Raw genomic sequence first — 12,561 nt, 5'->3', positions numbered from 1 at the left:
TGTCTTGGTCTCAACCCCTCAAAGTCTTGGTCTTGTCTTGGTCTAAACCCCTCAAAATCGTGTAATTGTCTTGGTCTCAACCCCTCAAAGTCTTGGTCTTGTCTTGGTCTCAACCCCTCAAAGTCTTGGTCTTGTCTTGGTCTCAACCCCTCAAAATCGTGTTCTTGTCTTGGTCTCATCCCCTCAAAATCTTGGTCTTGTCTTGGTCTCAACCCCTCAAAGTCTTGGTCTTGTCTTGGTCTCAACCCCTCAAAATCGTGTTCTTCTCTTGGTCTCATCCCCTCAAAATCTTGGTCTTGTCTTGGTCTCAACACCTCAAAGTCTTGGTCTTGTCTTGGTCTCAACCCCTCAAAATCGTGTTCTTGTCTTGGTCTCATCCCCTCAAAATCTTGGTCTTGTCTTGGTCTCAACCCCTCAAAGTCTTGGTCTTGTCTTGGTCTCAACCCCTCAAAATCGTGTTCTTGTCTTGGTCTCATCCCCTCAAAATCTTGGTCTTGTCTTGGTCTCAACCCCTCAAAGTCTTGGTCTCAACCCCTCAAAGTCTTGGTCTTGTCTTGGTCTCAACCACTCAAAATCTTGGTATTGTCTTGGTCTCAACCACTCAAAATCTTGGTCTTGTCTTGGTCTCAACCCCTCAAAGTCTTGGTCTCAAAATCTTGGTCTCAAAGCCTCAAAATCTTGGTCTTGTCTTGGTCTCAACCCCTCAAAGTCTTGGTCTTGTCTTGGTCTCAACCACCCAAAATCTTGGTCTTGTCTTGGTCTCAACCCCTCAAAGTCTTGGTCTCAAAATCTTGGTCTCAAAGCCTCAAAATCTTGGTCTTGTCTTGGTCTCAACCCCTCAAAGTCTTGGTCTTGTCTTGGTCTCAACCACCCAAAATCTTGGTCTTGTCTTGGTCTCAACCCCTCAAAGTCTTAGTCTTGTCTTGGTCTCAACCCCTCAAAGTCTTGGTCTTGTCTTGGTCTCAACCCCTCAAAGTCTTGGTCTCAACACACATTGGTCTTGGTCTCGGATTAGGTGGTCTTGACAACAACACTAGTTAGAACATAATACATACCATAAAGGGTTAAGACAAATTAAAATATGGATTGAATTATCCCAAATGCTTCCAGAGTCTAGAAACGGAATGCAAATTATACGCTGTCTGTAATAAAGCTTTTCAGGGGGTTTAACCCATAAAGACTTGAACCCCACAAACAATGTCACTATAAACGTGCTCGATGCCATATTCTTTTTTTATATACAAGTAGACCTATAATTATGCTGTTTGGAAAGCATTTCGATAATCACAAAAGTTAAAATATTAGCAAATTAGAAGCGTATTTTTACCTGACGCCAAACAGACACAGCACGAGGATGTAGGACTACGCAATACGTCGCCAAAACATGACTTAGCAATAACCAAGATGTTGGTTTTAGTAAGAATTTTACATAATTGACGGTTAGTTAGCTGTGCTCTATAAATCCTCTTGTTAAATAAACCTCCCTCTGGCTAAACACGTTCTTTCACCTGCTGGACTCAATTAACTTGGCGCCATCTCGTGGTCATAAACAGAACATCAATGTATAGATAGTTCTTGACAAGATTAATTTATAACGGGATCCTGCATCAGTTTTTCCATTATTGAAAACTCAATCCCTACTTGTATTAATTATCAAATCCATTAGGTAACGAACACCATTGTTACATCATTGTTGCATCAAGTAAGTATAAGGCAAAGTAATCGTTACGAAACGCTGACTTCTCACCCAAAACTCCCCCTGAAAAGTCTTTCCCACTGGACAACGCAAACCAGATGCGCTGTTGTGGCAGCTTCCAAAACATCAAAGTGGTTTATAGGCAACTCTCGTCGCGTGACAGGCACACAGGCTGTTCAGGGGGTGTGGTGTCACGTGGTACTTTTAAATCGATGGAGTTTTGGATGGGTTGCACAAAGTGCACAGAAGCATCCAACAAACCAACAACACCTGAGGACTGAAGCAAGAATGGACGCAGGTCTCAAGCAGATGAACGGGGAACTGGAGAGAAAGGTTAACACTTTTCTATTTTTTAGACATTTTATTTTGAAAGTATTAGCTATTATGATTATATTGCTTAATCTATATATATTATTTAAAATAATGAATTTATTATAGCACTTCCCCAACATTAGGGCGCTGACTTGGTTGCAAATTAGAATTGGTTATTCAGGAAAGTCAAAGGGTAAATTCTGTGTGGATCTACATTTGGCCAATGACAGTCTAACTCACTTATTATTGTCAGACCTGACTGGAAATTTCTCTCCAGACCACAAAATAAAGGCAAGCTTAGCAGCTATAGCATCAGTTGAAAGTCCAGAGGACAGTTATCAAATCTGTAAAAAAGAAACTTAACATTTTAAGCAATCAGAAATATGAATCGGATGCTATCATATAAGTCAATAATAGGATCATTTTCATATTTTAAGGTATGATTTGGGTGCCTCAAGGTGTATATTGTACTTGAAAGAGTATGGGTTTGAAGATATGAAATATCAGAAATATTAATCTGATGTTGTCAAGCCATTAATAGAGTAATTGCTTTAAATTTGTTTTATTAAAAGGTATTTGGGTATTGTGGCAAAATAAGGGGGAAAGTTGTGATATCGACACTTTGAGTTACAGGAATGTGGGTTCACAGGAATGTGTGTGTGACTTGGTCATGAGTTTTAAAGTCATTCTGCTCAGACACACACATTTTAAAGTCGTTCTGCTCAGACACACACGCACTCACTACTTTTGAAGCATGATTAGGATCATGCAATGGTTTTATGGTAAGATAATTACACCGCTAATTCTAAACAGAAATCTGCGGACATTATTTGATTTGAAGCGAACAATATTTGCATTTATTTTACATTAATTTCCATTGTGGGCAATTACTTGAAAGGTGCGTGTGGCTTGAAAGTTAGTCATTAGTAATTTAGCTGCTAATGTGTAACAGACACTGTTAAAACTAACTAACTATATATATATATATATATATATATATATATATATATATATATATATATATATATATATATATATATATATATATATATATATATATATATATATATATATATATATATATATATATATATATACTGAAAAAAATGGTGTGTTGGATTTACATGATTTAATCATGTACATCGGTTCCACATGAATCAATTAAGTTAAACAAACATAATTTGTTCACATAATTTCAACATAATGGAATTAAGTAATTTTTAAGTAACTGAATTGAGTAGTCTCACAATGATTTTAATATGGCTCCCTAACAAGTGGTGCACACGGGGGCTTGTGACCCTGCCTCTTTAATCAAAACACATGTTTATTTTTGAATATATTTGATGTCACTTGACTGATCTATATCGCAGTATTTATTGGCTTTCATTATATTTGCCAGCAATAGCACACCGTATATGTGCTAAGTGTGAAATGCTCTGTAAAGACATGTGCTGAGTCAGTCCACAGCCTAAGCAATCGCTCCGCTCTTCTCCACTATGGTAACCCAGTGTAATTTAAATGGTTCGAATAATTCCAACATAATTAAACATTAAACACTAATAAACAGTATAAAGTCTCCCCCTTTTTCTCATTTTGCCCAAAAACACATAAAATAACACTTAATTTCAACAATTTTACTCTAGTCATCAAGTCCCAAGCAAAGCATGCTGGGAACTACAGTTTCAGCAAAAATCATTTTCAAGTACTTAATTGGTTCACATTCACCCCAAATAATTTAATCTAGTAGATTGCACATTTTAGAGAATTCCATTAATCGAAAGCAATGAAATCATGTTTAGAAGAGAAACACAAATTTGTTGCGTAGATCACAAATAATACGATTAAGTAAATTGGACAACATGTGTTTTCCTGTTTTTTCAGTGATATACACTGTATTTACAAACGGAGATGGGTCATACTGTCCCTTGGCACTATGGGAAAGATTAACTAATGTTCATTTCAAGGACAAAAGAAACAAATGTAGGCGCTGATCAAATAAAACAAGTGCGAAGCCCTCAAAAATTCAATTTTATATGACGGTTCTGCACTCATTTGCTGCGTGTTGATGATGAAGAGTGTAACTGTGTGAGTGTCTCGACGTCTGCTTGTTTAACAGGGCTCCCTGACCTCATCCTACCTGGAAGAACCATTAAACAAAACAGGAGTGGTGTCCTGCATCTTCTCTCTGAAAGAGGAGGTTGGCGCTCTTGTAAAAGCTCTGAGACTATTTGAGGTTAGTACCTCTCCATTTTTCTCTCTCACTCTTTCTCTCTCGTATATACACTGGCATTTATCTATAGCAAAACATTAGGGTCAAGGACAGTGGCTGTGGAATGACAGAGGGGACATTTGTAGAAATGCAAAACACTGAACAGGACGTTTTTGTGGGGGATTAGGCAATACTGTGCACATGATGTAACAGTTAATGAAGTTTATGTCATGCCCTCAGTTGACCTCACAGCACCGTGATATATTAAACAACAAATTTGCAAAATTTTAACCAGCTTTGTCTTGTTAAAATGTTGTTAGCATAAAGTTCAGCATATTAGAATGAAGGATCTAAAGGATCATGAGACACTGAAGCCTGGATTAATGATGCTGAAGCTTTGTCATCACAGAATTATTTTAAAATATATTCAATCAGAAAACAGTTATTACTGTATATTTCACAATATCACTATTTTATTGTATTTTTGATCAAATAAATGCAGATGTGGTGAAATGACACTGAAAGCAGGGGCAAAGCTGAAGGCCATTGTGAAAGAACATTGTGACCTGCCCACACCGAACTTGTTAGGCAAAATCAATAATATAATAATCAATATGATGAGATGTAAAGATATGCAGACTCACAATAAGTGAAAAACAAAATGAAAAATAAATAAATAATACCTTATAGGGTTAAAAAGGTCACTGGGTGTACCTTTGAGGTTCTAATATAGATTTTTTTAAGGGTCCAAACACTGTACTTAAGGTGTAAGATAAACACTCGGACATTCATTGATAGAAATCAACAATTAAACGATGTGTTTAGATATCACAACATACAAATACATATAGACATCACACAGTGCCTGTGTCCTGTAAGAATGCCAAGATTCCTTGAATCATCTCCAAAGTTCTTCCCTACTTGTATCAAAGTTCAGTATACTTTGTTTTTGCATGTTGACTTTACTTCTGCCTACGTGCAACGCAACGTGCTCCCAAGTAGATGACAGGTTTTATTTACTGAATATATTTCAAGAAATTATAACTGAAAAAAAGTGAAACAACCGTGTCATTTCTTTAAAGTGCATTTTAAAATTGGTCTAATAGGTGGTCTAAATCTAGTTATAGTTTTTTCTAAAAGTGAATAATTCTCTACATAGGAAATACAAATTAAATAGTACTTTCGCTTGACACCAGAGTGTTGATGTGCAAAACATGGCTAGCTTTTAGTTATTGTGGGTTTTATTCATTTTCTGCTATTTTTTAAACAACAAAATATGATTCATTTTTAAAAAGACATCACAATAAAGATGAAGGTCTTCTGAAGTTGTCTTTATTTATAGTAAGTAAACTAAATTAAACTAACTAAATGTTTTTAGATTTATCACAAGTGAAAACTATTTTTTTATATTATAGCTAATTTAGTGTTGTGGTGAAATTAAGTTCTAAAATGCCAAATTATTATATTATTATATTATATTATATTATATTATATTATATTATATTATATTATATTATATTATATTATATTATATTATATTATATTATATTATATTATATTATATTATATTATATTATATTATATTATATTATATTATATTATATTATATTATATTATATTATATTATATTATATTATATTATATTATGGACCTACATTAACATTTTGGCTTATGTCTAAAGAAAGTGTGGTGGTCTTTAATAATTCATTGTTTTACTTTATATGAATGTTTTTGTCTTTGGGAAAATTTAAATGTATGATTAATGTTAAACCAAAATGTATATAAATATATATAATATATAATGTGAGAAAAATGAGTGTAAGTTGGTCCAAAGTATCTTTTTTTTTCAGTGCACACAATATTTTGCATACCAATATATAAAAGCCTAGAATCTTCTCTGGTGCTTTCGTGCAAGTCAGTAATGGATATGAGCCAAACTGGCACCCCCTAATGCTACTATAAACATAAAAGCTTGGCCTGTGGCTTCTGATTGGTTCTTCTGTACCATCCTACTCCACCCCCTTAAAACACCCCCTACACCACCCACAATTTTTGCAAACTTTTAACCCTATTAAAAGCAATTTCCTCCAGCCCACATTGAAGTTGCTGTGAGGGGAAAGGATGCTTTATGAAAGACTAAGTAGTTGATTATAGTTATAGTGAATAATTATAGTGAATAATAGTTATTATTATTAACTTTCCAGTTCGAACAACATATCTGACAATTTGTTCATAATTAATAATATAATGCAGTGCGGAAGCCTATTCATTATTAATTAACACAATACCAATAATACTATTAATTAACATCATAATATCTTTATATTTTAGATTGTATAAAACACAAACCAGAAATAACCACAAGTAGACAAGCATGCAACTAGTTTATTTGGACCACATATTAACAGGGGCTTTGTGGCATTGTACATATACAAAACATATGCGGAACATAGACAACAAATGTTCCGAATGAACCCGTTGACATGCTGGACACAGTTATAATAACTGAGAAAAAAAAATGCCAAACATGCGGAAAAATAATGCAGTAATTCTCTGCTGTGTTGTGTTTTGAGTGGTAAAGGATGAAGATCCATATGGACTCAATCAGAACCACATGGGGAAGGGGGAGAACATATTGCAAGATGAAAAAGGACCAGAGAGGGTCCAAGGCATTGTAAACCCCATCCGCCTTCTGCACGGGCCTATGGCAAACAGCAATGGGTGTCCTCCCTCTGTGTGCGTCAAAAACACATAAATACAAACATGTTTTGGCTTAAGCAGTGCAAAAACACCCTCTCTCCTATTGGCTGAAGAAAAGCTGCTCAATTGCTGCCAAAATGTATTCACAAATGTGTTTGTGTGTATGTGTATGTGTATGTGGTCGGACCGGGTAAACAAAATGGGAACAAAATGTTTCCACAAAGATGGAAATATCTGAAATATTTGTCCTTGTGGGGGAATTGTTTGGCCCCCATGAGGAAAACAGCTTATAAATCACGCTAAGTGGTGTTTTTTGAATATCTAAAAATGCAGAACGTTTTCTATGATGGGTAGGTTTAGGGCTAGGGTATGACAAAAACAGTTTGTACTGTATAAAAATCATTATGTCTATGGAATGTCCCTGTGTGTGTGTGTGTGTGTGTGTGTGTGTGTGTGTGTGTGTGTGTGTGTGTGTGTGTGTGTGTGTGTGTGTGTGTGTGTGTGTGTGTGTGTGTGTGTGTGTGTGTGTGTGTGTGTGTGTGTGTGTGTGTGTGTGTGTGTGTGTGTGCGTGTGCGTGTGCGTGCGTGTGTGTGTGTGTGTGTGCGCGTGCGTGTGTGTGTGTGCGTGTGTGTGTATGTGTGTGCGCTTGTTTGTATGATTTATGAGGACACAAATTTGTATAATGACATGGGCATTACACTAGTATTACAACGTAAACATAGTGTGAGAGGACATTTCCCGAGTCCTTGTGATTAAAATGGCTTACAGAAACAATATTTTATTTAAAATGAAAAAAAAAGTGTGTGAAAAAAAATGCTGAATGTTTTCTGTGATGGGTAGGTTTAGGGATAGGGTTAGTGTTAGTGTATGGAGATAGAAAATATACAGTTTGTACAGTAAAAAAAAACATTATGCCAATGGAATGTCTTTATACGAATAGGTGTACCAACATTTGTGTGTGTGTGTGTGTGTGTGTGTGTGTGTGTGTGTGTGCAAGTTTAATACAGTGCGGTTACTGAAACATTACAGTAATTTACTAAATGGCAAGTTAATTATGAAAAGAGAGGACCACATGCACACAGAAGCCTATTAAACATTCTTAATCATGGCGTGTTCATGGTACTTCTTACACATTTTTTTAATTAATTGCTTTTTCCTTAGATGGACTAGCTTGGAGCGCCACCTAGTGTTTATTCGCTATTTGCATATAAATTATACAATTTGAATGTGACTAAAAAATGAGGCAAAATCAACTGTCAGATTTTCAAACATTCTAAAAACTTCCCTTGATTAAAATATAAATATTCAGAATTATATATATATATATATATATATATATATATATATATATATATATATATATATATATATAAACCACAAAACCAGTCATAAGTCGCACTGGTATATTTGTAGCAATAGTCAACAACAATACATTGTATGGGTCAAAATTATCGATTTTTCTTTTATGCCAAAAATCATTAGGATAAGTAAAGATCATGTTCCATGAAGATATTTTGTACATTTCCTACTGTAAATATATATATAGAAAATATTATTAGTAGTAATATGCGTTGCCAAGGACTTTATTTGGACAACTTTAAAGGTGATTTTCTCAATATTTAGATTTTTTTGCACCCTTAGATTCCAGATTTTCAAATAGTTGTCTAGTAAAAAAATCTAGTAAAAAAAATATTGTACTATTCTTACAAACCATACATCAATTAAAAGTTTATTTATTCAGCTTATTCAGCACAAAATTGACCCTTATGACAGGTTTTGTAGTCGACGGTCACACATATATTTCTATACTGTATATTGTACTGTTTTTATAAAAAAAAAATGATGCATAGTAATGTGTGGTGACAATTAATGTCATCATAAAGCAAGAAAATATGAATCTACTGAAATAAACTCAAATCTCAGTAGACTTGAGATATTTAGAAATTGTAATAGCACATTTAAAAATGTTATATTGTAGATCAGCACAGTGTCTTTGTTTGTTACATGTGGTGCTGTGTTGTGATCAATAAAGTATCATTCGAATAATTTGAAATTATGCAATACGATGAAACATATATACATAAACATATTGTCTGTACTTTGCAGGAGAAAGGCATTAACCTGAACCACATTGAGTCCCGCCCATCACGCAAGAACAAAGAAGAATACGAGTTCTTCATCAGCGTGAATCAAACCTCCTCTAAAGCTCTGGATGAGGTTGTCGCCAGTCTGCGCACGCAGATCAGTGGCCAAGTTCATGAGTTGTCTCGCAACAAACAGAAAGACACAGGTGAGACACGGGACAACAGTATGAAGAATAACTCATCCCTCCCTATGAGAGAGAAAAAAGCTGTTAAGGCATTTCTAGGTCAGAGAGAAACACAACGAAAGAGCAAATGAGGGAGCAAGAATAGGAATAGAGCAGAAATAGAACACATGTTGTAATCGCTCATAAATGTCATTGTGCAGATGGATGGCAAAGACCCTTGCACTCAGCCTCTCCTATGGTTGTTTCCAGAATTACATTAGTTTAGTTTTTGAGGACAAACAGACTCATAGAGATGGACTGAAATGTCTTGTTTCTCTCCAAGAGTCAGTTCAGCAGGGTGGGGGTCAAAGTTCAATACAAAGACTGACAGACCAACAGACCCATCACAATTTCCCCCTCAATACTATAAGAAAACACAGAGCAGGGACATTTATGGATATTTATGGCCGATGAGGAAAACCAGTCAGGGTCTTCAGTTGTTGGCCTTTTGTTCAGACCGCCTCAGGCTCACTGTTGAACTATGTGCTGATGGCTGGACCTCCAAAGAGTTTAACTGTCATAAATCGAGACGATACACAGCTCTGGCCGCTGTAGAGAGAGATTTAGCCTCATAGCCTGGACGGGCTCTTTCTCCACACAATGCTTTCTGTTTACTACTGTGTCATCCATCTCTGTTAGCATGCCACTGTTAGCGACCAATCGATATTAGCAAGTTCACATATCCAGAACCTTAGTTAATTCATCTCAATTTAATAAAAACTCAGGGAGTGGAAAAACTATAGATCTCATTTAAAACCGAAATCAGGAATTTCAATGGAAGTCTTCAGGCAGAGAAATTCTGGAGGCTTTAAAAGAGGAAGACAGCTCCGTTTTCATACAGAAATGCGTGTTATTTGAGCTGTAAAGTTGTCTAAATTGTCTTTTTAGTAGTGGGACTATTGTTCTAGGTGGTTGAATGTTACACAATGAGTGAAATTTGTGGATAGTTACGAATAATCAGTGATTTCATTAAACTCTTCTTACATTAGCATGAATAATATTTTAGTCTTATGGATATGCAGTACATTTGAAACATTTCAGCATTTAATCTTGAGCAATGCCGCACCCCATAGACTTCCATTGTAAATGCATTACTATTTCCTAAAAAGTGCACTTAATCGTATTGAATGTGCACTTGTAGTGTGCATAAAACTTGTGAAAAGTGCACTTTGTAATAAAGTCAGAGTGTTACTTTTTTAACATTTTAAATCATTATGTTTTAATAACCTTTTTTTTGTGTACTTAGAAGTACACTTATTTTGATGTGGTAACATGCTAAAGCAAATGTAAATGAATTTATTATCATTTTAAACTGTAGGTTGTTATTCGCTATTACATTTAAAGTTAATATATTTTAAAGGACTGTGCAACTTCATCATTGCAATTGTGTAATTACAAATCTATTTAAATACACAACATACAAGTTTCAGTAGAAATGACAGTAAATTGTAATGTTTACCTAATGCCTGTTTTACATTCAGGAGTACACTTCAACCATATTTAAAAGACAGTCGAGGTAACGATGAAATTACAATTAAAGATGTATTTAAGTCCTATACTTAAATGGGGCAAAAAAAGCACTCTAAAGTTCACCTAATTGCAATTAATTAAAATTTAAACTATAATACGTTTTCATTCAATTGCAATTAGCATGCAATTAAGTGTCCAAAAAACATTACATTCAGTTTGCACTTACAAGTATTAGTATGTTATTTCTGTTTAAAAATTACTTTTTAAAAGTGTGCTTTTAAATATTCTTTTTATTAACACTCTTCCCCCCATCTCTCATCTAAAGTTCCATGGTTCCCCAATGTCATCCAGGACTTGGATCGCTTTGCCAATCAGATTCTCAGTTACGGGTCCGAGCTGGATTCAGACCATCCTGTAAGACACTGTGTGTGTGTGTGTGTGTGTGTGTGTGTGTGTGTGTGTGTGTGTGTGTGTGTGTGTGTGTGTGTGTGTGTGTGTGTGTGTGTGTGTGTGTGTGTGTGTGTGTGTGTGTGTGTGTGTGTGTGTGTGTGTGTGTGTGTGTGTGTGTGTGTGTGTGTGTGTGTGTGTGTGTGTGTGTGTGTGTGTGTGTGTGTGTGTGTGTCTGTGTGTGTGTGTGTGTGTGTCTGTGTGTGTTCATGTTTTTCAACCTGAATGGACACTGACTCATGGGGACTCGTGTCACTGTTGGGACCTGAATTGAGGTCCCCATGAGGAAACAAGCTTATAATTTATACAGAATGAGTTTTTTTGAAAATGTAAAAATGCAGAAAGTTTTGTGTGATAGGTAGGTTTAGGGGTAGAGTCAGTGTAAGGGGAGAGAGTATACACTTTGTACAGTATAAAAACCATTACGTCTATGGAGAGTCCCCACAAAGATAGTGAACCAGACGCATGTGTGTGTGTGTGTGTGTGTGTGTGTGTGTGTGTGTGTGTGTGTGTGTGTGTGTGTGTGTGTGTGTGTGTGTGTGTGTGTGTCTGTTTTTGAAGTCACCGTCCGTATGATCAGAGAAAAGAGCGAAAGTGAGCGTAAGAGGAACTTGCATGCGTGTGTGGGTGTATTTTTGTAGGCGCGTAGTTGGTCCAAGCGACGCTAAAAGCCCACAGTCAGGATCTGCATCACTCTCTATTCTAATGGAAACGGGCGGGGGCCCTCAAATTGATGTCATCGCTTTAATTGAGCCCCTGTAATTATAAATAATTGCCCCTTTCCAGCCGTCATTAAACTGAAATGCATTCATCATGAGCAGCAAACACTCTACAAAGGCTTCATTTGAATGAGTTCTGCATGAGACTGAGTAATACTGTCAAAGGCTACTGAGAGATCAGAACTAGCCGTAGATCCACTTTGGGATCACAAACACCCTAACGGCGCTCTCATTCGCAGGGCTTTACGGACCCCGTGTACCGTGCCAGGAGGAAGGAATTTGCTGACATTGCCTTCAACTACAGACAGTAACTATTGCCCTCACAGTTCTTTCTTTCTCCCTCACTTTCCCATGGACTACAGGGATTGTCCCCACCTCTAGCGTTTTCCCTGTTGTTTTGTTGTGCTTTCTATGGAAAATTACTCCTACCGCCTAACAAAAGGGCTAAATTACAGGGTCCCAGCGCAGTCCGGAGCGTGGGGAGCTTTGTCATCATAATTGAGATGCATTATTCACACGGCCACTACAAAGGGCAGGAGCGTTGAATGCAACGCCCCCTGAGGAAGCTCGCATTTACATACACGCTCCATCAATAATAGCACTACTCATCACTCCTGAACTTATTCTCACACAGATATGACGTGCAAGCTAGTGTTTTGACATGCCCTAACATTTGTGCTTATTTCAGTAACTTATAAC

The 12,561-nt window shown here is 36.2% G+C and overlaps 1 protein-coding gene across 1 annotated transcript in view; it reads left to right on the top strand.

Moving 5' to 3' along the window:
- Positions 1 to 1,774: 1,774 nt before the first annotated feature.
- pah (phenylalanine hydroxylase) overlaps positions 1,775 to 12,561 on the top strand; it is a 16,740-nt gene continuing 5,953 nt past the window's right edge. Inside the window, exons 1-5 of the mRNA XM_079817929.1 lie at positions 1,775 to 2,029; positions 4,125 to 4,241; positions 9,025 to 9,208; positions 11,022 to 11,110; positions 12,102 to 12,169. Of these exons, the coding sequence (XP_079674055.1) occupies positions 1,985 to 2,029; positions 4,125 to 4,241; positions 9,025 to 9,208; positions 11,022 to 11,110; positions 12,102 to 12,169 (503 nt within the window). The 5' untranslated portion in view covers positions 1,775 to 1,984. The remainder of the gene's footprint in view (positions 2,030 to 4,124; positions 4,242 to 9,024; positions 9,209 to 11,021; positions 11,111 to 12,101; positions 12,170 to 12,561) is intronic.

Source organism: Gobio gobio (genome assembly GCF_949357685.1).
Source record: "Gobio gobio genome assembly, chromosome: 5".
In the NCBI taxonomy this organism is placed as follows: Eukaryota; Metazoa; Chordata; class Actinopteri; order Cypriniformes; family Gobionidae; genus Gobio; species Gobio gobio.
The sequence above is the reverse complement of the archived record's forward strand: the minus strand, read 5'-3'. Positions and strand labels throughout refer to the sequence as shown.